Raw genomic sequence first — 27,718 nt, 5'->3', positions numbered from 1 at the left:
TTTCCCACGCTGTCAGTGACGTGCATGAGGTGAGCAGAGTTCATAGGACATGATCTCGGCTCATCTGGATGCCTTCACAGTCAGACACTGAGGAGCACAAGCATGCCTGCGCTTCTCAGTGTCTGCCGCATGGCAAGCTGAACGGCAGCGTTCTGCTGCGGTGCAGCCTGTCATGTGAATGTAGCAGAGCTGGACCGGTCCTGGGAACCATGGAAAGGTAAGGATGAGGTTGCTTTATTATTTTACTTTTATTGCAGGAGATCGTTGGCTTCAGCTGGAATGGGGGCGTGACGGTAAGTATGGTTTAATTTAGAACATTAAAAAATTGTGTCTTTATTTCAATTAAAGGACTTTATTCTGGGTGTTGTGTTTTTTTTAATTACTTTACTAGAAATTCATGGTGGTCATGTCTAATATTGGCGTGACCCCATGAATTTCGGGCTTAGGGCCAGCTGATAATGCCAAGCTGGCCCTAACCCCTTTATTACCCAGTGAGCCACCGCACCAGGGCCCTGGATGAGTTGGGTACAGCGCCAGAAGATGGCGCTTCTATGAACGCGCCATTTTCCGGGGTGGCTGCGGACTGCAATTTGCAGCGGGGGGGGCCAGAAAGCTTGGGTCTCCCTGCGCTGCAGATTCCAGCCCCCAGCTGCCTAGTTGTACCTGGCTGGACACAAAAATAGGGCGAAGCCCCACGTCTTTTTTTTTTTAATTATTTCATGAAATAATTTAAAAAAAAAAGGGCTTCCCTATATTGTTGTGTCCGGCCAGGTACAAATAGGCAGCTGGTGGTTGGGGGCAGCCCGTTCCTGCCTGCTGTACCTGGCTGGACACAAAAATATGGCGAAGCCCACGTCAACATTTTTGGGAAAAATTAATTACAAAATTAATAATAATTTAGGGACTGCATCTTTATTAACCCCTCAATTGTCATTTAGTGTTAAAATAAAGGATTTTTTAAAAAGAAAATTGGCGTGGGATCCACCATCATTATAGTCTCTAGCGGAGGTTAAGCAGACGGCTGGGGCAGATGTTTGAAGTCTGGGAAGGGGGTAATACCCACGGAGCTTCCCAGGCTACTAATATCAGCCCCCAGCTGAATACCTAGCCTTTACTAGCTATTAGAATGGGGGACCCCCCCAAAAAATGACGTGGGGTCCCCCCTATTTTAATATGTTTATGAGTGACAGTTTTCCTGCTATATACCTGCATGTCATAAGAATTTAAATTAAAAAAGGACCATGTTAAATTCAAATCTGTTTTTTTTAACAGACGGTGTTTGGTATGCGTTGGAAAAGGGGTAGTCTTATACGGTGAATATATCCTAAACTCTATATTTTAACAGGAAAGTAGGGGGGTCGTCTTATACACCAGGTCGTCTTATACGCCGGAATATACGGTAGATATTAATATGCCATGAACTGTTAAAGTTAAGATATGACCACAGCGTGATTTCTAAAATTCATTCCCCGATGCTGTTTGGTGTCCGATTAATGAATGAATTAACTCCTCATGTGTCATTGATCTTATCTGTTCTATGCACATATCATTTCATGGCCGCACATTGCATTCATTAATTGCAACACCAAGTATGTGGCGTACTGTGTCAAGGGTAGGGCATGTAATATTAAATACATAGGCTGCACTATTTGTAAGCTAAAAAAAAAAAAAAAAGGTTTTTGTAACAATTAAAGAATATTGAAAGTAAAAAATACAAAAGACTTTCAGGAGTTTCCAAACATTTTCTAGAGGTACTCGGAGGGAACATCAAAGATCTTACCCCCCTTTTTTTTTTTTAAGAGTTGAAAGGGTTGATTGTCCAAATAGAGGTGGTAACCGGAGCAAAAAAAAACGCTGCTCAGAGAAGCATTTTGGACAATTGAATTAGACACCAAATAGCTACAGGGAATGAATTTTAGACATCACGCTATGTTCATATATTAATGTGCCATGAAGTGTGAAAGTTAACATCTATAGAGCAATGATTTAAACGCTAAAATATTTGAATATTCATTTGTAGAATATATAAATTGTGCAGGTGTAATTCTTTCACATCCGTGTGTTCTCGCTGTTTCATGACTGCGCGATGCTTTTTGTAACTTCTTGTCATGTGGTTGGTGCTATACTCTGTGATCAAGGGCAGTTCATGCCAGAAACGCGTCTGAGTGGTATTCCACCTACCAGCATGAATTTTTATTTTTGAGGTTTTGAAATAAAGACATGAACATTTTATTAAGTTGCAACACTCAGTTTTTCTTCAGCTAAATAATGTACTCTGCTTTCTCTCGCACTCCCATAGACTTAATAAAGCAGAGGTCAGCTGCATACAAGATGGGCTTCTGTCAAGCCACGTTCCCAGGAGACTCATCCTTGGGGCCTCCAGCAAGCTATACTCTATATGTTTGATAGGGCATAATGTAGGATTCTTGGAATAACCTTTAAAGCAGGACAACAATCGTTTAACGATTGGTACTTTAACAGCATGGTAGGCTCAACTGCATCCTGTAACATAGATACAATAAAGGAGTGGTTGTTTGGCCTAGTATGCTAATGAAAGGTATGAAAATCAATTAACCAACAATACAATATAGAGTTGCATCTTTTTTAACCTAGTTATGCTATGTTCACAATACATTTATACCCTACATTTGTAAACGTGCACTGCATACACCAAGCATAGGCCTGGCTACTCCCAGCAAATTCCAAAAATCTATTCTTCAGACTTGTTGGGTCATTATCCCAAAAGATGACATGCCATTTTTTACCGTATTGGAAGGCAGAGTTGATTACACTCCTCTATGCAGAACATTCTTAAACACATACTGTTATGTGAACAGAGCCCTAGCTATTCTTATATTAAAGACGCACTCCCATCCAAATTTGTTTCCTCTTAATATACATCAGTTATCATATTATATTATATAACACTGAATACTTACAATTGGCAATTTTTCCCCTTCTATCGAATTAATTCTTCAGTTTTCCATTAGGTCTATGACATCATGTGATTAAAAAATGACTAGCTGAATCCATCTAAGCATTATGTAGAAACAGGAGGTCAATTATCTCTGTATGACTCATAAGTCACTGCAAAAGTCCCTGGCAGGGGGAGGAAGGAGCAGCTGGGTCAGAAGTTGAAGAGGGGAATGATAAACACAGGGACAAGAGACTTCCTGTTTCTACATAGTGCAGAGAAAAGAAGAATTACCGTATATACTCGAGTATAAGCCGAGGTACCTAATTTTACCACAAAAAAACTGGGAAAACTTATTGCCTCCACTATATGACCAGGGTGCGAAATGCAGCAGCTACTGGAAAATTTCCGCATCCTGGTATGAATGGCCCCACTCATCCCCCAATCCTGGTATGCATGGGCCCTCATCCCCCAATCCTTGTATGTTTGGCCCCCATCATCCCCCAATCTTGGTATGTATGGCCCCATCATTGCACACACAAAAAAAATAAACACTTATACTCACCTTCCTTCCTCACCTCTGCTCCAGTGCTGTGTCTTGTTCTGCCAGCAGCTCATGTCAGCCTCTGAGCAGTGCATGGCGTCACTGCTATGCGCCCTCAGACGCCAAGGTGAGCTGCCGGCATATTCACTCCTTTCTGGAACTATGGGCGTGGAGGAGCATGAATATGCATTCTCTTTAGTAGCGGGCACTGTCAGCAGGAGCTGTGGCTCAGCGCTCCTCTGTGCCCACTACTAGAATGAATATTCATTCTTCTCCACACCCTTGGGAGTGGAGAAGAGTGAATAATCATTTCCCTTTAGCAACCGGCTACTGCGTGTGCCCTGCTCCTCCGCCACCGCAACCTCCCCCACCCCTATCCACCACTGGAATTTCTATATACTCGAGTATATACCAGAGTATAAGCAGGCTTATACTTCGAGTATATACGATAGTTAGGTAGAAAGGCAAAATGAGCAATTGTAAGTACCCAGTGCTATAATGATGATGATAGCAATATTTTAAGTGGATAAAAATTTTGTTGTGAAAACTTCTTTAACTTAAAGAGGTGGGGTCCACTACAATATATCATGCACCCATCGATTTACACCTTTTAAATAAATATTTTTGTAAATACCTTATGTTGCCATATTTGTCTGTGAGTGGCGCCATCGCTGCTTGCTTAGTTCCGATCACGTGATCCCTGGCTGCAGCTGCTGCTGAAATCCTTTGGGGTCATGTCAACTTTCGGACTCCTTTGCATCACAGAGGTGTGACTCAGTCGCATGCACTCCCCGATTGAGTGGGCTGTGGATGGTGTTTCATTGCACAGTATTCAGCTAGGGCTTGCGGCCAATGAGAGTAGAGAAGAGAAGGAAAGCTTGCACTGGATACGGAGCTGTGACATGCAGTGAAACACTGCCCACAGCCCAATCAATCAGGGGGAGTGCGTGCGACTGGGTCATGCCTCGGTGATACAAGGGAGTCCTTAAGTTGACGTGGCGTCAGTGGTGGCGGAAGCTAGGGGTCACGTGACCGAGACTGAGTGAGCAGTGATGGAGCCGGTCGAAGGCAAATATGGCAACATTAGGTTTTTACAAAAAATACTTAAATGGTTTAAATTGATGGGCTTATTATACATTCTAATGGACCAGCTCTTTAATATAACACACACAGTGTATGATGTATATCACAGATGCATACACATCAACTAAACAGACTAAACTGCGGCATGAGAGGACTTCAGAATTCATCATTTTGTGGACTTTTATGCAATTATGTGGCAAGACAGGTTCATAAGATGGAACTCAGAAATGATGTAAAACGTTAGCAGGTCTTGTTATGGAAAAATGAAGCTAACGGTGCTTAACAGAACATTTAATAACACGTAACAGACAATGTACTGCATCTTGACTATGGGCAAGGAATGACCCTGAAGCAACCATGATGAGGTGGGAAGGAAAGTGGTGATTAATAGTGGTCTAACCTGCAAGTGCTCAAGTCGTCTGTACACATCCTCCCTCATACTTTTCTCTACATCAAACTCGGACAAGGTCTTGTCAGCCTCGGTACTTGCTGTTCGGACATCTTTATCAGAAGACACGTGCTGAAGGAAATCCAGCATGTTCCTTTCAACTGGGAATAGGAAAATGGAAACTCACATGCTGAAGGTTATGTGGGAACAGCAACAATGGTAAAAATGACAGAGAATGAGAGCCATAACCTATAGGACACAATCCTTTTAGTAAAGATGCAGTGTGGGAAATTTCCCAGTGTTACAATAGCGTTCAGCGAGCATTTAGCGGTCTATACAAATGCTGAGCTCAGGGGTTTTCTTTCAGGTGCTGAAAAGAATTAACAAATGCAAAACAATGTCACAACGACTCGCTGAGCATAAGCTCCCTCTTTCTTAACCGTTTAAGGCTTCAAAAGCTGAAAAGTGGCTAAAAGAAGTAACCTGACAGGCAGAAGCAGCAACTATGTTATATATAGAATAAAAAAGTAAAAAAAAAAAGCTGGATGCTGAAAACGTCAAAAGGAGGAAAACACCACTGGCAATTTCCTCAGGTTCCCTTAAGAATCTTATACTTCAAAGACGATGTTGGTATGCTGGCACACAAAAGAAAACGCCAAGTGCACATACCCTTAGACACATGAGATAAAGCAGTTTGATTCCATCTGGGAGGAATCTTTGGAAGTTAAACCGCTTTTTATTAGGTTAGAACGGAAGGAATCTAATACCTCACCTCTTCATTGCAATACGAGGTCAATTACAGGTTATAAGAACCTACATAGCAAACCTCATGTTTCAATATTTATTAAAGGGAATCTGTCACCCCTGGGAGTTATCAGACCTCTAATATGGGCATTCAGGTGATAGAGATGTGAATCTATACTTACCTGTATGGCCCAAATTAGCAGTCTGGTTGCTGTGTAATAGCAGAAATAATTTAATAAAAAAGCAAAGCTTCGCGTCCCCGGACGCCAAGAAATGCCCGCCTACTAGCCCTATTTCCATACTCACCCCACCTCCCATGCACGTCACAGAGCCCAGTGATGTGCAGTTCCAGGCCGGATCCCGAGCCTGAGCAGTTTCTCCTGTATGGACGGCGCTCTGCTTCCTGCCGTCTGTGTAGCCTTGTGCAGCAGGAAACTTGTGCGCAGGTGAGTCATTCTGCCTTCTCTGCTTCACATTAGCGGTCTGAAAAGTCCCAGGAGGTGTCAGATTACCTTTAAATCTAGCCCATGACTAGGGATAGGCGAACTCGAACAGTAAAGTTAGGGGTCCGTGCATGAACTCCGAACAAGGACTTCTAATACAACTGTATAACACGGCTGAGCGCTATGTGATAAAACATCGCTAGCACTCGGCTTCGTGTTATTTTATGGAGCAGCTCAGATCAGCGATAATTTTCTCATGCCGATTCGGCATGAGAGAACAATGCTGCGATTTGCAGCAAGACTCGTTTCACTTGCACTCGTACAAGTCTATGGGTGCCTGTGAAACATCGAACTGCACTCGGATGTCATCTCAGTGCAGACCAATATACGCGGAGTCAGGCCATGGAGGAGATGGAGAAAATGTCTCCGTCTCCTCAGCAGCTGTGCTGCGATCCTCTCATCCGAGAGAATCGAAGTCCAGTGAACCAACACTCGGCTCCAGCTCGCAGCAGAGCAGGAGCTGAGGGTCATTATCATATGGCATCCAAGGCTCTCGCCATACGCTGGTGTGACTCCAGCCTTACTGTTCAGGTTCAGCTGCCCGAACAAAGCTGTCTGAAAAGCTGCAGCACAGCCTATCAACAAGCTTTTCCATTGTGGGCACTTCTGACTTCATCACAGCCATGCCAAGTATTGGCATGGCTGTGATTGGGCCGGCGCAATATATAAAAAAATTAATAAATAAAAAAGACATTATTTTATTTTTGATAACAAGCGCAGGTAAAACAGACAGCTGCGGACTGCAGCCTGCAGCCCTCAGCTGTCGGGTTAATCTTGGCTGGTATCAAAAATAGATGAGCCCCCACGCCGTGTTTTTATAAATTACTTAAATAATTTTAAAAAACGGCGTGGGTCCCCCTATTTTTGATAACGAGCCAAGGTAAAGCACACAGCTGGAGGCTGGTATTCTCAGGCTGAGAAGGTCCATAGATATTTGGCCCTCCCCAACCTAAAAATAACAGCCCACAGCCGCCCCAGATAAGGTGGATATATTAGATGTGCCAATTCTGGCTCATCCTGCTTGCCCTGGTGCGTTGGCAAGCAGGGTAATACCAGCTGTGTAATGTCCAATGACATCAAGCCCAAGGGTTAGTAATGGAGAGGCGTCTGTAAGACAACCCCATTACTAACCCCGTAGTCAAAAGCAATAAACACACAGAGAAAAGTTCTTTAATTGTAAAAAAAAAAAAAAAAAAAAAAAACCTTCCCGACCCTCGTTTACCCATTTATTACCTTTAAAAAATAAAATACAAAAGTTGTCAGCTGTAAATCCGCCCCACGTCGATCCCAGATTCTGCTACAACCAGATGTGCTGAGCGGTGACATCAGTAACGTGACCACTCAGCACGGCTGCCGGAACACATTGACAGTAGCGTGTGAATCCGGCAGCTGCGACGAGCAAGCGCTGACGTCAGTAAGCTCATCACCGTTTACAGCTGTTCACAGTAAATAGGGTCAGGGAGTTTTTTGTTTTTTTTTACAGTGTGTCTATTACTTTTAACTGCGGGTTTAGTAATGGGGGTGTCTTCTAGACGCCTCTGCATTACAAACCCCTGGGCTTAATGTCAGCGGACATCAACCCCAAACAATTACCCCACTTGTCAATGCACCAGGGAAAACGGGAAGGTCCGAGGCTAAGAGCAGGAATTTGATGCGCCATTTCTGGGGCAGCTGTGGGCTGGTGTTTTCAGTCTGGGAGGGGGCTATAATAATATTGGCCCCTTCCCAGCCTATTAATATCAGCCTGCAGCTGTCTGCTTAGCCTTTGCTGGTTATTAAAAATAGGAGGGACCCCATGTCATTTTTTTTGGTGGGTTCCCCCTATTAATAACCAGTAAAGGCTAAGCAGACAGCTGTGAGCTGATATTAATAGCCTGGAAAGCTTCTTGCATATTGGCCTCTTTCCAGAAATATAACACCAGGCCCCAGCTGTCAGCTTTCCCTCAGAGCGTCACTAATCCCGCCCATCAGCACGCCAATCACATGATCGCGGGGTGTCGATGGGTTGGCATGACAACCTGGAGTCTGCAGGAGACCACATGGTCGTCATTGCCGATCTGCTATAAGCACCGCCCCTTGGCTGACACTCATAGCAGATGATCATTTTAGCTACACATAGCAGTGCTGTAGCCCTGCTATGTGTAGCACAAGTGATCAGATGAGCGCAGCTTCAAGTCTCCTATTGAAGCCAGTAACCAAGGAAAAAAAAAGAAAAAAGATTGTGGAATTGCACTTTTTTTGCAATTTCACTGCCCTTAGAATTTTTTTCCAGCACAAATATAGTAAAACCAATGTTGTCACTCAAAAGTGCAACTCGTCCAGCAAAAAACAAGCCCTCACACGGCCATATTGAAAGAAAAAAAAAAAAGAAGTTATAGCTCTGGGAAGAAGGGGAGCAAACGGAAACGTAAAAACAGGAAATACCAAGGTCGTAAAGGGATTAAAAATAAGGTGAACCCCACTCCATTTTCTTTTATTTCTTTATTAGCTAAATACATGTACAGTAAGCTACACATGCACTACACTAATTATATATCTCACTGACATGTCTTACTATGCACAGGAGCGGGCTAGTGAATAATCATCAGCGTCGCCTGCTCTTGCTATCAGTGAGAGCAGGTGACGCTGATGACCGTAGTAGCCAACAGTCAACACCTGACTTGAGGTAACCTTTTCACTGCCAGTCACAGCCGCTGGCTCACATAATGTCCTCTATGTGACAGAGTGGGAACCCACAGCAGTCCACAACACTCAGTGGCTGTGACCGGCGGTGACTTCACTAAGGTTAAATACGGTCACACCAATGACAGCATGAGAACCGCCAGATGTTCGGGTCCCCATTCACTTGAATGAGGTTCAGGTTCAAGTTTGGGTACCAAACCAAACTTTATCAAATTTAGCTGAACCAGATGGACCCAACATCTACGGGTCTGTTCAACCCTATCCAGGACTCATTTCGTGTTGTAGAATAAAATACAAAAATAAAGTTTACAGTGACAAGACACTGTTCACATCAAATGGAACCACACCGAACATTTCACTTTTCACGAAAAGCAAGCATGTATCCTTTAGTGTTTGAACTTAGATTTCTAGGGGCTGGAAATTTCTATTATCGGTGGCGTTCCAAAAGAGACAAGAATCATCATCTAATATGTAAGGGCCATCATACATTACACAAGCTCCGTCTATCACCACATGGGCACTACAGATCGTGGGTGCCAATGGCAGCTCAGGCCTCCAGGCTACCAACCATGCTCACTATAAAAGTAAATAAAGTGTTAGTCAGGTTATAGCAAGTGCAAAAGCGCTGCTCTGGTCAACAAGACCAAAATGCTAGAGCTCAGCAGTCAGAGCTCCACCAATCTAGCAGTTAGAGAAAGCAGAAAAATCCAGCTCACAGATAAAGTCCAAAAAAGTGTTTTTGATTTTCCAAGGTACATGAAGCAAAGATTAAAATTGTGTGTTCATAAAAAAGACTGCAGGCATCTTTTGACGCGTTTAGAGCGGCAAGCACTCTTTGTCAAGATACCATCCAAGTGAACATACAAAATTTAACCCCTTCACCCCAAAGCCTGTTGTCACCTTCCTGACTTGGCCATTTTTTTTTTTTTTTTAATTCTGACCACTGTCACTTTATGAGTTAATTACTCTGGAACGCTTCAACGGGTCCCACTGATTCTGAGACTGTTTTCTCATGACATATTGTACTTCATGATAGTGTTAAAATTTCTTCGATATCAGTTGTGTTATTTGTGAAAAAAATGGAAATTTGGCAAAAATTTTTAATTTTTATGCCATCAAATCAGAGAGTCCTGTCACACAAAATAGTTAATAAATAACATTTCCCACATGTCTACTTTACATCAGCACAATTTTGGAAACATTTTTTTTGTTTTTGTTACGAAGTTAGAAGGGCTAAAAGTTAATCAGTGATTTCACATTGTTAAAACAAAAAATGTAAAAAACAGTTTTAATTTTTTTTTTTTTTTTAGGGACGACATCATATTTGAAGTGACTTTGAGGGATCTATGACAGAAAATACCCAAAAGGGACACCATCCTAAAAACTTCACCCCTCAAGGTGCTCAAAACCACATTCAAGAAGTTTATTAACCCTTCAGGTGCTTCACAGGAATTAAAAGAATGTGGAAGGAAAAAATGAACATTTTACATTTTAGTCACAAAAATGATCTTTTCGCCCTAAATTTTTTATTTTCACAAGGGTAACTGCAGAAATTGCACAACTTTTGGTGTCCATTTTCTCCTGAGTAAGCGGATACCTCATATGTGGGGTAAAACCACTGTCTGGGCGCACGGCAGGGCTCAGAAGGGAAGGTGCACCATTTGACGTTTTGAAAGCACAACTGGCTGGAATTGAGAGCAGACGCCATGACGTGTTTGGAGAGCCCCTGATGTGCCAAAAGAGTAGAAACCCCCACAACTGACCCCATTTTGTAAACTAGACCCCCCAAGAAACTTACTAAATGTATGGTGAGCACCTTGAACCCCCAGGTGCTTCACAGAAAATTATAATGTTGAGTTCTGAAAATAAAAAAAATCTAATTTTTCCCACAAAAATGAACTTCTCACCCCAATTTCTTTATTTTCACAAGGGTAACAGGAGAAAATGGACCCCAGAAGTTGTTGTGCAATTTCTCCTGAATATGCTGATACCCCATATGTGGAGGAAAGCCACTATTTAGGCACACGGCAGGGCTCGAAAGGGAAGGAGTGACGTTTTGGAATGCAGACTTTGATGGAATGGTCTGCGGGCGTATTGTCACGTTTGGAGAGCTGCTGATGTGCCAAAACACTGGAAATCCCCCACAAGTGACCCTATTTTGGAAACTACACCCCTCAAGGACTTATTATAGTCCAAGATACAACCTGTCTTTGGGACTTGTGTTGTTGTGCCTCAGACAGTGACAAGGGAACTATTGTCACGGTGTATGGTGGTCAAGATAAGGACATCCCTCTTGTCCTTATACTTCACCACCAACATGTTGTGACAGCATTGGGCTTTGCTTTCGCCCCTTCTCAGCGGTTGCCCAATTAGTGGCTTAGGGAGGCCTCTCTGATTTTTTCGCACGGTGCCGCATGCAACTGTACCTCTGACAAAGGGTCTTGAAGAGCGGGATGCTGGTGTAAAAGTTATCAATAGAGGTGATAACCCTTATCCAGCAGTGGGTGCAGCAATTCCCACACTTCACACAATCTGGGTGTCCTTCCCTTCGCAGACCCTAAATCTGTGGGTGTACCCTGAGGTACTCTCGCACAGCTTGTACAGTTTTATTCCGTACCTGGCCCTCTTACTGGGCAGGTATTGTTGGAATTTTAGTCTCCCTTTAAAATGCACCAGAGATTCATCTATAGCGATGTCCCTTTGCAGGTTGTACACCTCAGCAAATTTTCTGCTTAAGTATTCAACTACTGGACAAATTTTGTATAGACGATCAAAGTTAGGATCGTCTAAGGGAGGATACTGTGCATTATCATTATATTTTTTTTGGATCGCTTCAAATAGTGTCCTTTTCATGGCCATACAGAATACCGGTGTGCTGTAGAGAATATCTGTACTCCAGTATTGCCGAAGTTCTTTTTTTTTGATTATGCCCATATGTAGCACAATGCCCCAAAACTGTAATCTCTGCTGCATTTACAGGGGCCCATCTGGCGTATGACATTCGGTTTTGGGCGAAAAATTGATGGGCATACAAATTTGTCTGACCCACCATAACCATTATTATTTTCTTGCTGAAAAAGAATTTGAAAAAGTCAATTTCAGTGAGGCCCGTAACATCAAATTGGATTCCTGAGTTGCCGATGAAATCCGGAATTACAGGCTGATAATTTTCGGGGGGTGCAGTCCATATGGGATCGATTGCTGTAGGAGTTGCCTGGGTCCTAGAACACCTTGCTGGGGGTTCTTCCTCACTAGATGAGGAGGAGGAAGAGGAATAGAGGAACGTGCGATCTTCCTCACTGCCTGAATCTGTGTCAGAGGCAAGGAAAGAGTATGCCTCCTCTGCTGAATAGCGTCTTCTTGATGAATAGGCCATTTTTATTTAAATTTTCAAAACACTGGGGATGTGTGTGTAAACGGTGCTTTTACACATGTATTGTGTGGGGCCTGTGTAAGGGGTACTAATTATTAGAAAAAGTAGAGAGAAAAAGAAGAGCGAAAAAAGAGAAAAAGTAAAAATTTAGAAGAAACACAAAGAAATTTTTTTTAAAAAAATAGATGTTAACCCCTTAACAACATTTGACGTACTAATACGCGTCTGTGCCCTGGGACTTAAGAGCCAGACCCGTATTAGTACGTCATGGCGATCGCGCGCGCACACAGGCTGTGAGGGCGCGATCGCCGCCAGGTGTCAGCTGATTGTCACAGCTGACACCCGGTACTATGTGCAGGGAGCGGTCCTGCACCGCTCCCAGCACATTAACCACTGCGATGCTGCGATCGAAGTCGATCGCAGCATTGCGGTGGCAAGGGGAGGTGATCGCAGATACTCACCTCCTCTTCCGGCTTCCAGCGCTGTCTGCCGTGGCTTCCAGGATGTTGCCATGACGACCCGATGTCGTCATGACAACATCCGGGTCACCAGACAGCAGGAAGATTTTTTTGGACATGCGCAGTGCATCTCCAAACAATCTTCTCCCTGTCCAGGACTGACAGCCTGCATGGCACAGGCATGGTGCTGCATTCCTGTGCCATGCAGGCGATCAGAGGAAAAAAAGTGAAAGTCCCATAGTGGGACAAAGTAATAAAGTATAAAAACTATCAGAAAGTGAAAAAAAAAAATTGCAAAAATATAGAATAAAAAAATAAAAAAAATAATCCACCAAAAATAAAAATATAATGTACCCATCAATAAATATCATTATAAAAAAAATTAAATAAAAGTACACATAGTTGTTATCGCCGCGTCCGTAACGACCTGACCTATAAAACTGTCCCACTAGTTAACCCCTTCAGTGAACACGGTAAAAAAAAAAAAAAAAAACGAAGCAAAAAACAATGCTTTATCACCATACCGCCAAACAAAAAATGGAATAACAAGCGATCAAAAAGACAAATATAAATAAAAATGGTACCGCTGAAAACGTCATCTCGTCCCGCAAAATACAAGCCGCCATACAGCTCCATCAGCCGAAAAATCAAAAAGTTATAGCTCTCAGAATAAAGCTATGCTAAAAAATATTTTTTTCTATAAAATAGCTTTTATTATGTAAAACATAGAAAAACGATATAAATGTGGTTCCGCTGTAAACGTACTGACCCGAAGAATAAAGCTACCTTATCAATTTTACCACACGCGGAAGAGAATAAAAAAAAAAACCAATTCCTGAATTGTTGGTTTTTGTTTATTCTGCCTCCCAAAAATCGGAATAGAAAGCGATCAAAAAATGTCACGTGCCTGAAAATGGCACCAATAAAAACGTCAACTCATCCCGCAAAAAACGAGCCGTCAAATGACTGTCTGCCAAAATCTGGAAAAATTATAGCTCTCAAAATATGGCGATGCAAAAACTTGATTTTACAAAAAATGCGTCTTTTAGTGTGTGATAGCTGTCAATCATGAAAACCCCATATGATTCTGGTATTGCTGTAGTCTCACCGACCCGAAGAATAAAGTCGTCTAATCACTTATACCGCACGAGGAACGGCATAAAAAATAAACTCTCGGGTTAGGGTTGTGCTAGGGCTAGGGTTGTGATGGGGTTGGGATTTTTTTCAAAAGTAAGAAAAAAAGATGACGATATGGCGACTAGTGTTGAGTGCAAGTGCTCGCTACTTGAGTTTGCATCAGGTGCTCTGGTATGCATTGAGTATCGTGGGTATTTGAGTGACATGCTCGAGTCTCCGCCCCATATGCTTCGCGGCCAAAATAACTTTGCGGGGATTGCCTGCCATGCACGAGCGATCCCCGCATGTTTTTTTTTGGGTGTCTAATAACCATGAAACATGCGGAGCAGGGACTCGAGCATGTCACTCGAGCACACGCTGTGCATGGTGCATACCTGAGTACCCGATGCAAACTCAAGTAGCGAGCACTTGCGCTCAAGACTAATGACAACTTATTCAATATGATGACCTAATGTTATCAAATTCTGTGTTGTACCTCTGGGTTCAAAATGTTCACTATACACCTTAATAAAATCATTGAGGGGTATAGTTTCCAAAATGGGGTCACTTGTGGGGGAGCTCCACTGTTTAGGCACATCAGGGGCTCTCCAAACGCGACATGGTGTCCGCTAACAAATTGAATGGAAAATCGGCTCAAATTGTTAGCGGATGCCATGTTGCGTTTGGAGAGCCCCTGCGTGCCCAAACATTGGAGCTCCCCCACAAGTGACCCTATTTTGGAAACTAGACCCCCCAAGGCACCTATCTAGATGCATAGTGAGCACTTGGAACTCCTAGGTGCTTCACAAATTGATTCGTAAAAATGAAAAAGCGAAAAAAAAAACCACTTTCATTTTTACGAATCAATTTGTGAAGCACCTGGGGGTTCCAAGTGCTCACTATGCATCTAGACAGGTGCCTTGGGGGGTCTAGTTTCCAAAATGGGGTCACTTGTGGGGGAGCTCCGATGTTTGGGCACACAGGGGCTCTCCAAACGCAACATGGCGTCCGCTAATTATTCAAGCAAATTTTACAATCAAAAAGTCAAATGGCGCTCCTTCCCTTCCGAGCGCCCAGACAGTGTTTTTTCCCCACATATGGGGTATCTGCGTGCCCAGGGGAAATTGCACAACAAATTTTGGGGTCCATTTTTTCTTGTTACCCCTGTGAAAATAAAAAAAATTGGGTCTAAAGTAACATTTTTGTGAAAAAAGTTAAATGTTCATTTTTTTCTTCCACATTCCAAAAATTCCTGTGAAGCACCTGAAGGGTTAATAAAGTTCTTGAATGTGGTTTTGAGCACCTTGAGGGGTGCAGTTTTTAGAATGGTGTCACTTTTGGGTATTTTCTGTCATAAAGACCTCTCAAAGTGACTTCAAATGTGATGTGGTCCCTAAAAAAATGGTTTTGTAAATTGTGGGAAAAATGACAAATCGCTGGTCAAATTTTAACCCTTATAGCTCCCTAACAAAAAAAAATTTTGGTTCCAAAATTGTGCTGATGTAAAGTAGACATGTGGGAAATGTTATTTATTAACTCTTTTGTGTGACATCTCTCTCTGATTTAAGGGCATAAAAATTCAAATTTTGAAAATTGCAAAATTTTCAAAATTTTCGCCAAATTTCCGTTTTTTTCACAAATAAACGCAAGTGATATTGAAGAAATTTTACCACTATCATGAAGTACAATATGTCACGAAAAAACAATCTCAGAATCAGGGGGATCCGTTGAAGCGTTCCAGAGTAATTACCTCATAAAGTGACAGTGGTCAGAATTGTAAAAACCCTCGGGGGTTAAGGGGTTAAAAAAAAAAAAAAAAAGGGAAAAAGTTCCTTGGCGCAGACTTTGATCAGCAGCGATACTGTTTAGAGAGCTGCGGCCACGGGAAGAGCAAGGATGCTCAGCGCAGGACGCCGTGCGCAAAAAATTCAATTGGAAGTGGGGGGAGGAACTGCTGCTGCAATCAGAGGAGTCACACAGCAGCCAGCAGCACACAGCTCAGGAGGAGATCTGAGCACAAAGCTCAGATCTCATAGGATACAGCAGGATCAGGTGGCTCCACAGGCAATCTCTGGATTGCACTGGCCACCAATGATTTTCTCTATCCCAGATACACAGAGGGGGTATACAACCGCTCTGCACACGACCACTGTGGTAAAGATGGCGTGCAGATCGGTGATTGCTATTTTAGATTTGGCGCTAATTGACTGAACAATAGTTTCTGACCAATCAGCGCCACAGGGGTTAATCAGGAGAGGTGACGTCTGGATCACCCCACCCATTGTGACGACTGTGATTGGTGCTGTGTGACACCGCAACAATCACAGCACATCACATGTTTTTTTTCAAACTCTATTCAAACACTGCTGTGATTGGCTGGTCAATTCTGACCAGCCACTACAGCGATCGCCAACGTGGGGGGAGGCGGTACAGACCCCCGGGGTGACATGCAGGGATGACCAGAGACTGCAGCCATCTTAACCCGGTCACCAGAAATAGCGGCGCAGTACATATACTGCTCTTTGCGGGAACTCAGTTACCGCAGAGCAGTACATGTACGGCGCATGTCAGGAAGGGGTTAAAAACTATTTGAACATGTGCACACACCAATTTAATGATTGCCAAACAAATAAATTAAAATCACAGGTGGGAAACTTCTGCAGCTAAATATATATTAGAATTTCCCATGCGTTGCTACAAAAGATTTAAATGTGTTAATATCTGTGATACAGAATAACCTTACACACAGGTACATTATGATAAGTGTTTATATTACCTCTAGATTTTACTCTACAATAAAAGAATCAGTACTGAATACATTCCATGAAAAAGACGAAGTTACTTACTGGTAACGGGATTTCTCAGAGCCCATGACGGCACCACGGAGAGAGGGGACCCGCCCTTAACCCCTTTAAAGCCTGGGGCGTAATAGTATGCACCAGGCTTTCATCCCCTGTTCAGCGCGGGCTCCAGCGCTGAGCCCTCACTGAACCGGCAGGTCAGTTGATCTATACAGCTGACGAGCCACAACAGCCGTGGGTGGAATCGCGATCCACCCGCGGCTGTTAACATGTTAAATGTCGCTGTCAATCTCTGACAGTGGCATTTAACAGCGCCGCGCCGGAAGCGCGTCACTTACCCCGCCCATTGGTGAGCCCGTCACGTGATAGCGGGTCACTGATGGGTGGGCATGACAACCCGGGGTCTGCAGCAGACCCCAGTGGTTGTCATGTAAAGACTGCTATGAGCGCCACCTAGTGGTCGGCGCTCATAGCACAGGAGCATTTCTGCTACATAGAGGTGATCTGCTCATCGCTTCTATGTAGCAGAGGCAATCAGACAAGTGCTGCTTCTAGTCTCCTATGGAGACTATAGAAGAAAGCAAAAAGTGTAAAAAAAAAAAGGTTTCAAAATATTTAAAAAATGTAAAAAAATAAAAATATAAAAATGTATTTTTATTTATTTAAAATCACCCCCCATTTCGCCCCATTCAAATTAAAATAAATAAAAACAACACTGAAACATATTTGGTATCACCGAGTTCAGAATCGCTCGATCAATATAAAAAAAAATGAATCCGATCGTAAACAGAATAAAGAGAAAAAAATTCTAAACGCCAGAATTAAGTTATTTGGTCGCTGCAACATTGAAATAAAATGCAATAACGAGCGATCAAAACATCGGATCTACCCCAAAATGGTATCAATTAAAACTTCAGCTCGGAGCGCAAAAAATAAGCCCTCACCCGGCCCCAGATCCCGAAAAATGGAGACGCTACGGGTCTTGGAAAATGGCATTTTTTTTGTTTGCTTAAAAAAAAAACAAAAAAAAAAAACACACAACACATCTGTGGTATTGCACTTTTTTTGCAATTTCACCGCACTTGGAATTTTTTTTCCCGTTTTCCCGTACACGATATGGTAAAACCAGTAATGTCGTTCAAAAGTACAACTCATCCCGCAAAAAATAAGCCCTCACACGGCCATATTGATGAAAAATAAAAATGCTATGTCTCTGGGAACAAAAGGAGCAAAAAAACGAAAATGCAAAAACGGAAAATCCCAGGGTCCTTAAGGGGTTAAAAGGACAGGAAACCTACAGATAAAAAGGGCGGTACCTCTCTCCCGCATCAGTTGTTTACAGAGCACAAGAGGACCTCCAGATTAATAACAATATTCAACATTATTATGGAGCTTATTAGAAACACCATGCGACTACGTATAAATAGCGAAATAGGTGTGCACACCCACATGTGAAAGGAGGGAATGTACGGGTGCCATCATGGGCTCTGAGAAATCCCGTTACCGGTAAGTAACTACGTCTTTCTCCTTCCCCCATGACCGAACCATGGAGAGAATGGCAGAGGAATGTATCATTAGGGAGGGACGACCGCTTCCAGAACCCTTCTACCAAAAGTAAGATCTGATGAGGAGGCTAGGTCCAGCCGATAGTGTTTGAAGAATGTAGAGGGAGAAGACCAAGTTGCGGCTCTACATATCTGTTCTACTGAGGCGCGCCGGCTCTTTCTGCCCAGGAGGCTGCTACTGCCCTTGTTGAGGGAGCTCTCAGATCCTCCGGGGCGGCTTCTCCACTTGATGAATATGCCAGGGAGATGGCGTCGCTCACCCATCTTGCCAGTGTGCCCTTGGACGCTTTTTGTCCTTTCCGAGGTCCCTGGAAGCACACAAAAAGAGCCCTATCCGTTCTACACTCCCGTGCGGCCTCTAAGTACTGGACTAGGCACCTTCTGACATCTAGAGTGCGTAGGATTTTTTCTCCCCCATTCTTGGGATTAGGGCAAAAAGAAGGGAGGGTGAAAATGTGACCCTACCTTAGGTAGGTAGGCCAGGTCAGTCTTAAGAGTAACCCTATCCTCCAGGATTTACATGAAGGGGGGGGGGGGGGTTTCTGCCGACAAAGTCTGTATATCGCTAACCCTTTGAGCTGATGTAAACGCTACCAGGAGTGAAGTTTTAAGGGATAGGAGTTTTAGAGACACATCCGCCAAAGGTTTCGAAAGAAGGTTTGGTTAGAGCTGTAATGACTAAGTTTAAGTCCCAAGGAGGAGTATTCCGAGAGGGGATGGGCCTAGAACTAGCTGACGCTTTGATGAATCTAGATATCCACCTATATCTGGCTAGATCGTAATTGTATAGGGCCCCCAATGCTGCAACTTGGACCTTCAGTGTGCTTGTTGCTAAGCCCTGTTCCAACCCCCTTTGCAGAAATTCTAAAATGGCTGTTAGTGGAACCTCTCCTTTTAACCTAGAACCTGACGATGAAAGGAATTTTTTTCCAGGTTTTCCTGTAAAGTCTGGTGGTTACGGGCTTCCTACTTTGTAGTAGCATGGAGATCAAGTTCGGGGAAAACCCTTTATCCATTAAGAGAGCCCTCTCAAATTCCAGGCTGTCATATGTAGGTTTGCTACTTGAGGATGAAGGACCGGCCGCTGGGAAAGAAGATCTGCAAGTTCTGGGAGTACCCAGGGGTCGGAGATAGACGTCATCCTCAGCCAGGAAAACCATGTCCTCTTCGGCCAGAAGGGGGCTATCAAGATTACTTTTGCCGGGTCTTCCCTGATTTTCCTCATAACTGCCGGAATTAGGGCAATCGGAGGAAAAGCATAGGCCAGAGGGTGGTTCCATGGAATCATGAAGGAAGGCGTCTAGTGCAAAGGGGTTCCCTTTGGGGGTCTATCGAGCAGAAAGTGTCTACCTTCCTGTTCTGACGGTTGGAGAGTAAGTCTATGGTTGGATGTCCCCACATTTCTGTTAACTGATTGAACACTGACTGATTCAGCTCCCACTTGCCCTGTCTTAATTGGGTCCGACTTAGGAAGTCTGCTCTGAGATTTTCAGTGCCTCTTATGTGAAGTGCAGATAGAGACTGCCCTCGGCTACCAGGAAGATGGACTTTGTCACTTACATTAGAGAATGGGACCGGGTTACCCCCCCTGGTGATTCAGGTATGCTACTACTGTCCTATTGTCCCAGAACACTCTTACATGGTGACCGTGTGGAGTGTTTAAGAATTCTGAAAAGGCAAACTTCACCGCAAGCAGCTCCTTCATGTTTGAGGATGCAGATCTTACGTTCTCGGTCCAGACTCCCTGAGCTAGTTGGTCATTCAAGTGAGCCCCCCAACCTGTTGGGCTTGCGTCCGTGGTCAGGACCTGAGACACTGGGATTACCCATGGGACACCCCAGGTTAGATTGTCTAGTCTCATCCACCATTCTAGAGAAACTGTGGTTTTTGATGACAATGTTAGCTGACTTTCCTAAGTGACCTAGTGACCTTTTAGAGATTTTTTGGCTTCCAAGATTTCCCACTGCAAATCCCTGGTATGCATCTGAGTCCATCGGATGGCCGGAATACAGGCAGTCATGGAACCTAGGAGGGACATCGCTTTCCGCAAAGTCATGGAGTGGTGGTCCCTTATCCGAGATACCAGAGCTATGATTCTCTGAATTTTCTCTGTCGGGAGACCACACTCCTGATTCGTCGAATCTATCATAATGCCCAGATATTCCTGCACCTGGTTGAGCTCGGTCTTGGATTTCTTTAGGTTTAAAAGGAAGCCCAAGTTCGTTAAGGAATCCATGACCTTTGCAAGTTGGTTCTTGCAGTGATTGAAAGAATCGCCTATTATCAGAAAATCGTTCAGGTACAGGATAACCAGGATGTCTTGTTCCCTTAGGTGCGCCATTGCCTCCGTCCCTATTTTGGTGAATACTTGTGGGGCTATAGCTAGACCGAATGGTTTCTGATCATTCCTGTGGATGGGGACGTGATAAGCGTCCTTTAGATCCAGAACAATCATAAAACAGTGAGGAAACAACATTTTTACTGACGTCTTTATTGTTCCCATCTTGAAGGTTTGAACCTTCAGGGATTTGTTCAGTTTCTTCAGGTTTATGATTGTCCTGAAAGTCCCATCCGGTTTTTTTCTCAGGAACAGAGGAGAGGAGAAACCTTTGCCTTTTTCCTGGGCAGGGTCTTCTTGAAGGACTGCTTTCCCTATCAGGCCCAGAACCTCTTGTTCTAACGCTAGTTCTACGTTTGAGGATCTTCTGGGGGTTATTATTAGTGATGAGCGAGTATGTTCTGTTAACCCTTTCGCCGAGTATGCTTGGGCCGAGCTCCGAGTAGTTACAGCTGCTCAGTGATATGGTTAAATCACTCCCGTGTGAATGATTTGCGACTGTTTGACAGCTTTATTACAAGTGAGGAATGCAAAACAAACAATCATTCCTCACATGTATTAAAGCTGTCAAACAGTCGCAAATCATGCACACGGGAGTGATTTAAACACAAAACAGAGCAGCTGTAACTACTCGGTGCTTGGCCGAGCATACTCGGCGAAAGGGTTAACAGAACATACTCGCTCAACACTAGTTACTATACAACTCTGTTGGGGAATTGAGTGAAACTGGAGTCTTAGACCTGATTTTATTAGGTCTAATATCCTAAAGTTGTTGGATATTCTTTCCCAGGTCGGGAGAAAATGCGATAACTTTTCCCCCACCTGGGGAAAAACCTTCATTGGGAGGGTTTTCTGTTGTCACTTCAGGGTCTCTTTTCAGAGCATCACATTGAAGGACTTCTTTCATCTTACTGCGGAGCGTCTCAGACTTTTTCTCATAATTGTCCCTGTTTCCTTCCATCTCACACACTTTTATAGTTCGGGTCCAGTCAAAAGCCTCTGGATCCTTCTTTAGCCATTTTTGCAATTCAACACGACTTTGCTCCAGGAAATCTGAGGTGATGATTTTGTCTAACACTTTGCAAGCAGAAAGTAGGTGATAAATGGTAATACTACTCAGCCAATTGGTAGTGTTAAGATTTCCCTCTTGTGACGTCCCTGGGTCAAATGACTAGCAAGGAGTATTGTGGTTTGAATATTGTTTTTCCATGACATCCCAGTCTAAACCATCAGTGGAGGACATTGTAGTGTGAACACTGCCCTTTCATGGTATCCCAGCTTAAATGCTGTATTATCATTGTTTTCTCATGACATACCAGTGCAAATGAATAGCGAGGAACATCGTAGTGTGAACATAGCACTTCTTGCTCTTTTGTAATGTCCCAGCACAAATGACTAGTTGGGGATACTGTAATGTGAATAAAGCACTATAGGTAGAGGTTTTTCCTTTTCTATAGAGGCAATGTCACAATGTGATATTTAAACTTAAAGTGTTGATCCACAAGCATGTGAAAAATGTGCAAAAATTTGCATTTGCTGCTTACAAGCATGTAAAAATTTCTCAGGTATTAACCTGTTTTTTCTTTCCTTTTCTCCTTCCTACAAAATCCAGGGGGAAAACTTTTTGGAATGTACTGGGTTGTATGAATATAATCTGGATAAAACTTGTAAAAGGGAATTAATTTAATATATCTAAAAATATAGTGTGAACATTGCCCTTTTATGTTATTCTAGCTTAAATGTGGTATGAATATTGCTGTCCCATGACATTCTCAGTGTAAATAAATAGTGAGGGATATCATAGTGTGAACAGAGCACTCATCTTTTTTGTGATGTCCCAATCCAAAGGACTAGCTGGCGATAGCATAGTGTGACCAAAGCACTACAGGTGAAGGTTTTCCTTCTCCATAGACGTCCCAATCCAAACAACCAGTTGGGGATATTGTAGTGTGAATAAAGCACTACAGGTGGAGGTCCTTCCTTCTCTAAAGAGGTAATGGTGCAATGTGATACTTAAATCAAAGGTGTTCATCTATAAGCATGAGAAAATTCTGCAAATGCTGATTTATAAGTATGTGTAAATCCTACATGTGTTAACCCTTTCTTTCTCTTTTCTATGAAATCTAGTGGAAAACCCTTTGAGACCTCATTGACTTTGATATATACATATAATTGGGACAAATATCTTGTAAAAGGAAAGTAATCTAATACATCTGGAAAATGAATCATCACACCAATAAAGAAAAATAGAAAAGTCAGAAAGAATTATATTATCTGAAAAAATATGTACTTTTCAAGGAATGCATTCAATACTGATTCTTTGCATTGTAAAATATAGAGGTAATATAACCTATTATCATAATGTACCTGTGTATAAGGCTATTCTGTATCACAGATATTAACACATTTAAATCTTTTGTAGCAACGCATGGGAAATTCTAATATATATTTAGCTGCAGGGGTTTCCCACCTGGGATTTAATTGATTTGTTTGGCAATCAGGAAATTGATGTTTGCACATGTTCAAATGGTTTTTAAATCTTGTAAGTTCACTTGGATGGTATCTTGACAAAGAATGCGTGCCGCTCAAAACGCGTCGAAAGATGCCTGCATTCTCTCTTTTGTGAATACACAATTTTAATCTTTGCTTCATGTACCTTGGAAAATAAAATGCACTTTTTTGGACTTTACCTGTGAGCTGGATTTTTCTGCTTTCTCTATTGGATGTTGCACCCTGCCCAGGTGCTATCCGTGCTCCACAAGTGTGGAACTGTAGGTGATGAGCTGGATTTACTTCTGTGAATCTAGAAGTTAGTCTGTCTCCTAAATAAAATGGATTAAATGATGATCCAAAAGGTGTATGCACACTAAAAAGCTCTAAAGACATACTGATAGGGATTTTAGATTGGGAGCCCCAGTAATGATGATGATGTCTGTAAAGTGATGTGGAATTATATACAAGTAAAATAATTAATGCTACCTCAAGAAAAAAAAAAAAAAAAAGACAAGCTACAGCTTATTAATCTGCAGCCGGGCAGAAATTAAAATGAAAGTGAACCACCCCTTAAAGCTACATTCACACTATCAGTATTTGTTCAGTATTTTACATCCCTATTTGTTAGCCAAAACCAGGAGTGGGTGATACAGTTATATGAAAAAGTTTGGGCACCCCTATTAATCTTAAGCTTAATGTTTTATAAAAATTGGTGTTTTTGCAACAGCTATTTCAGTTTGATATATGTAATAACTGTTGGACACAGTAATGTTTCTGCCTTGAAATGAGGTTTATTGTACTAACAGAAAATGTGCAATCGGCATTCAAACAAAATTTGACAGGTGCATAAGTATGGGCACACTTATCATTTTCTTGTTTTAAATACTACCTACTTTTTACTGACTTACTAAAGCACTTTTTTTGGTTTTGTAACCTCATTGAGCTTTGAACTTCATAGCCAGGTGTATGCAATCATGAGAAAAGCTACTTAAAGTGGCCACTTGCAAGTTGTTCTCCTGTTTGAATCTCCTCTGAAGAGTGGCATCATGGGCTCCTCAAAACAACTGTCAAATGATCTGAAAACAAAGATTATTCAACATAGTTGTTCAGGGGAAGGATACAAAAAGCTGTCTCAAAGATTTAACCTGTCAGTTTCCACTGTGAGGAACATAGGAAGGAAATGGAAGAACACAGGGACAGTTCATGTTAAGGCCAGAAGTGGCAGGCCAAGAAAAACATCAGAAAGGCAGAGAAGAAGAATGGTGAGATCAGTCAAGGACAATCCTCAGACCACCTCCAGAGAGCTGCAGCATCAACTTGCTGCAGATGGTGTCACTGTGCATCGGTCAACTATACAACGCACTTTGCACAAGGAGAAGTTGTATGGGAGAGTGATGCGAAAGAAGCAGTTTCTGCAAGCACGCCACAAACAGAGTCGGCTGAGGTATGCAAAAGCACATTTGGAGAAGCCAATTTCTTTTTGGAAGAAGGTCCTGTGGACTGATGAAACCAAGATTGAGTTCTTTGGTCATACAAAAAGGCATTATGCATGGCGGCAAAAAAACACAGCATTCCAAGAAAAACACTTGCTACCCACAGTAAAATTTGGTGGAGGTTCCATCATGCTTTGGGGCTGTGTGGCCAATGCCGGCAACGGGAATCTTGCTAAAGTTGAGGGACGCATGGATTCCACTCAGTATCAGCAGATTCTTGACAATAATGTTCAAGAATCAGTGACAAAGTTGAAGTTACGCAGGGGATGGATCTTTCAGTAAGACAATGATCCAAAACACCGCTCCAAATCTACTCAGGCATTCATGCAGAGGAACAATTACAATGTTCTGGAATGGCCATCCCAGTCCCCAGACCTGAATATCATTGAACATCTGTGGGATCATTTGAAGAGGGCTGTCCATGCTCGGCGACCATCAAACTTAACTGAACTGGAATTGTTTTGTAAAGAGGAATGGTCAAAAATACCTTCATCCAGGATCCAGGAACTCATTAAAAGCTACAGGAAGCGACTAGAGGCTGTTATTTTTGCAAAAGGAGGATCTACTAAATATTAATGTCACTTTTCTGGTGAGGTGCCCATACTTATGCACCTGTCAAATTTTGTTTGAATGCTGATTGCACATTTTCTGTTAGTACAAAAAACCTAATTTCAAGGCTGAAACATTACTGTGTCCAACAGTTCTTACATATATCAAACTTAAATAGCTGTTGCAAAAACACCAATTTTTATAAAACATTAAGCTTAAGATTAATAGGGGTGCCCAAACTTTTTCATATAACTGTAAATGCAGAAGTGTTTCTATTATACTTTTCCTGCTTGTTCCACTCCTGATATTGGCTTAATATTTTTTACAGACTATAAGATGCACCTCAAAATTTGGGGTGGAAAATAGAAGAAAAAAAAATGCAATAAGTAATCAAAATGTCATATCCATTCCAAAACAGGATCAGTATAAACCATAATCTCAGAAAGGAAAGAAAGAAAGAAAACAAACAAAAAAAAAAACACCACAAGCCTTTACACAGCTCCATCAACTAAAAAAAAAAAGGGTTTATTTTTTAACACTTAAAAAAACAAAATACCAAAAATTTAATTACTATGGTATCACTGATTAAACTGAGCTTTTGAGGATCATATTGCCAGTTCATTTTTACAGCACAATAAACACTGTAAAAACAAATGCAAATAAACTATTGCAGAATAGCAATTCAATACAATGTCACCACGCTTAGAATTTTTGTCCCTTTTGAATTACACCATTCAAAATACTGGAAAACCAAAAGTACATCTCCCTATACACAAGCCCTTATATCACTAAGTAGACAAAAAAATAAAATAAAGTTATGGCTTTTGGAAGAATGAGAGGAAAACACAAAAATGAAAAATAGCCTAGTTGGGAAGGGGTTTAAAACAAACTGTCATAAAGCTCCATCATCAGAAAATTAGGACTTTATGGGTCTCAAAGCAAGTACAGGAGCTCGGTGCTTCATGGCTGGGCCAATCATGTACATACGCCTTCCTACCTGCTTGTTGTCCCTCCATCTCTGCCTATATGTAGCCAGAGCTGTGAAGAAAATAAGGGGGAGAATATAGAGGGAAAACAAGCAGGTGGGAAGGTGTATTTAGATGATTGGCCCTGCCATAGGGCTCCGAGTGGCAGGACTTTGTTTGAACAGTCAGTAGTGTTGAGCGAGTATGTTCTGTTAATCCTTTCGGCGAGTATGCTCGGGCCGAGCTCCGAGTATTTACTGCTGCTCGGTGATATGTTTGAATCGCTCCCGTGTGCATGATTTGCAACTGTGACAGCTTTATTACATGGGAGGAATGTCTATTTCTTACACATTCCTCACATGTAATAAAGCTGTCACACAGTCGCAAATCACCCACACGGGAGCGATTCAAACACATCACCGAGCAGCTGTAAATACTCGGAGCTCGGCCCGAGCATACTCGGACAGAACATACTCGCTCAACCCTAACAGTCAGTCATTCTATGCTGACAGAGTAAACACCTGAACAAGGAATGTATAAGCGGGGCCCAATTACAAAACTAGACAACCAACAGGAGATTAGACCCCTAAAATATAACTTTTATTTGAATATGTTAAAAAGGACTCAATAGTCACCACAACAACAAACACAAAAACAAGACAAAATGCCAGAGAACAGGGATAAGTCACACATCAGTCAGGAAGGATTACGGGCTCTATCTGTCCCTAAATTCTCTCCCTTCCTGACAGCGGAGGTTGGCACCCTAATTTTTGCTCCGTGGCGCCCCCGCTCAACGTCGGTGTCCCTAATATCCCTGGTAAATATCTATCTTTATATTTAAAAAACCACAATCGTGAATAAAAGATAGAGAAAAGTGAACGTACAGATTAAGAAGCCGACAATTCATCATAGATATGCATTTAAAGAGACCCAAGTCTGTATATTGCGACAATAATAATAGCCCTGGGAATTTTTAGAAGGTAAGATTTGTCTCAAGATAGCTGGTTTATTACATTCATACACAAGCCAGCATATACTAAATAACCAAAGCTAATAAAGCAGGTTCTGTTATATATGAGACTAATCCCCAGAAGTAATGCCCACAGACCGGTATCACATGTGCATCCCGCTCTATGTCGTTCTAAATTGTCAGAGCCAGAATGTGATAGAGACTGTAACACATACAAGCAAAACAAATGACCAATTCTAAATGCATTATAACAATCTCAATATCATTTAGTAAGGAATAGCATTTATCATTGGTAATGCATTATGTCACATCTCATAGATATCAAAGAAATAACACAAATCATTAGTGATTCCTAATATCCTATCTCAGAAAATACAGGGACTTAGCACTTATCATAGATAGTCCCTCATATCATGTCCCTCATATCATGTCCCAAATGCAAAAACAGTCTGATATCATATAAATAGATAGGGAACAACACTTATCATTGATGATCCCTCATATCTCGTCCCAACGCGTTTCTCCCTGGTACTCTCCAGGGTTCATCAGGGGAACTGGAGAGGCAATCAATCCTTCTCTCCAGACGCTCAGTCAGTGCTGACTGATGTGTGACTTATCCCTGTTCCCTGGCATTTTGTCTTGTTTTTGTGTTTATGCTGACAGAGTCCCTTCAAAATATAGTGACATTAAGGGCACAGTAACATGGACTGCAATCCCATCGCAATGCTCGGACTGGCCG

General features: G+C 42.3%; 1 protein-coding gene across 2 annotated transcripts in view; it reads right to left on the bottom strand.

Annotated features, from left to right (window-relative positions):
* The window catches only part of THOP1 (thimet oligopeptidase 1), a 182,877-nt gene that overhangs the window by 75,535 nt on the left and 79,624 nt on the right, over positions 1 to 27,718 (bottom strand). For both annotated transcript variants that reach the window (XM_073685650.1, XM_073685640.1), the window contains one exon: positions 4,942 to 5,090. In XM_073685650.1, the coding sequence (XP_073541751.1) occupies positions 4,942 to 5,090 (149 nt within the window). The remainder of the gene's footprint in view (positions 1 to 4,941; positions 5,091 to 27,718) is intronic.

Source organism: Phyllobates terribilis, unplaced genomic scaffold, assembly GCF_046119375.1.
Source record: "Phyllobates terribilis strain yellow unplaced genomic scaffold, ASM4611937v1 Scaffold_1__5_contigs__length_1240528914, whole genome shotgun sequence".
NCBI lineage: Eukaryota > Metazoa > Chordata > Amphibia > Anura > Dendrobatidae > Phyllobates > Phyllobates terribilis.
This window is presented reverse-complemented; position numbering and strand designations above follow the sequence as displayed.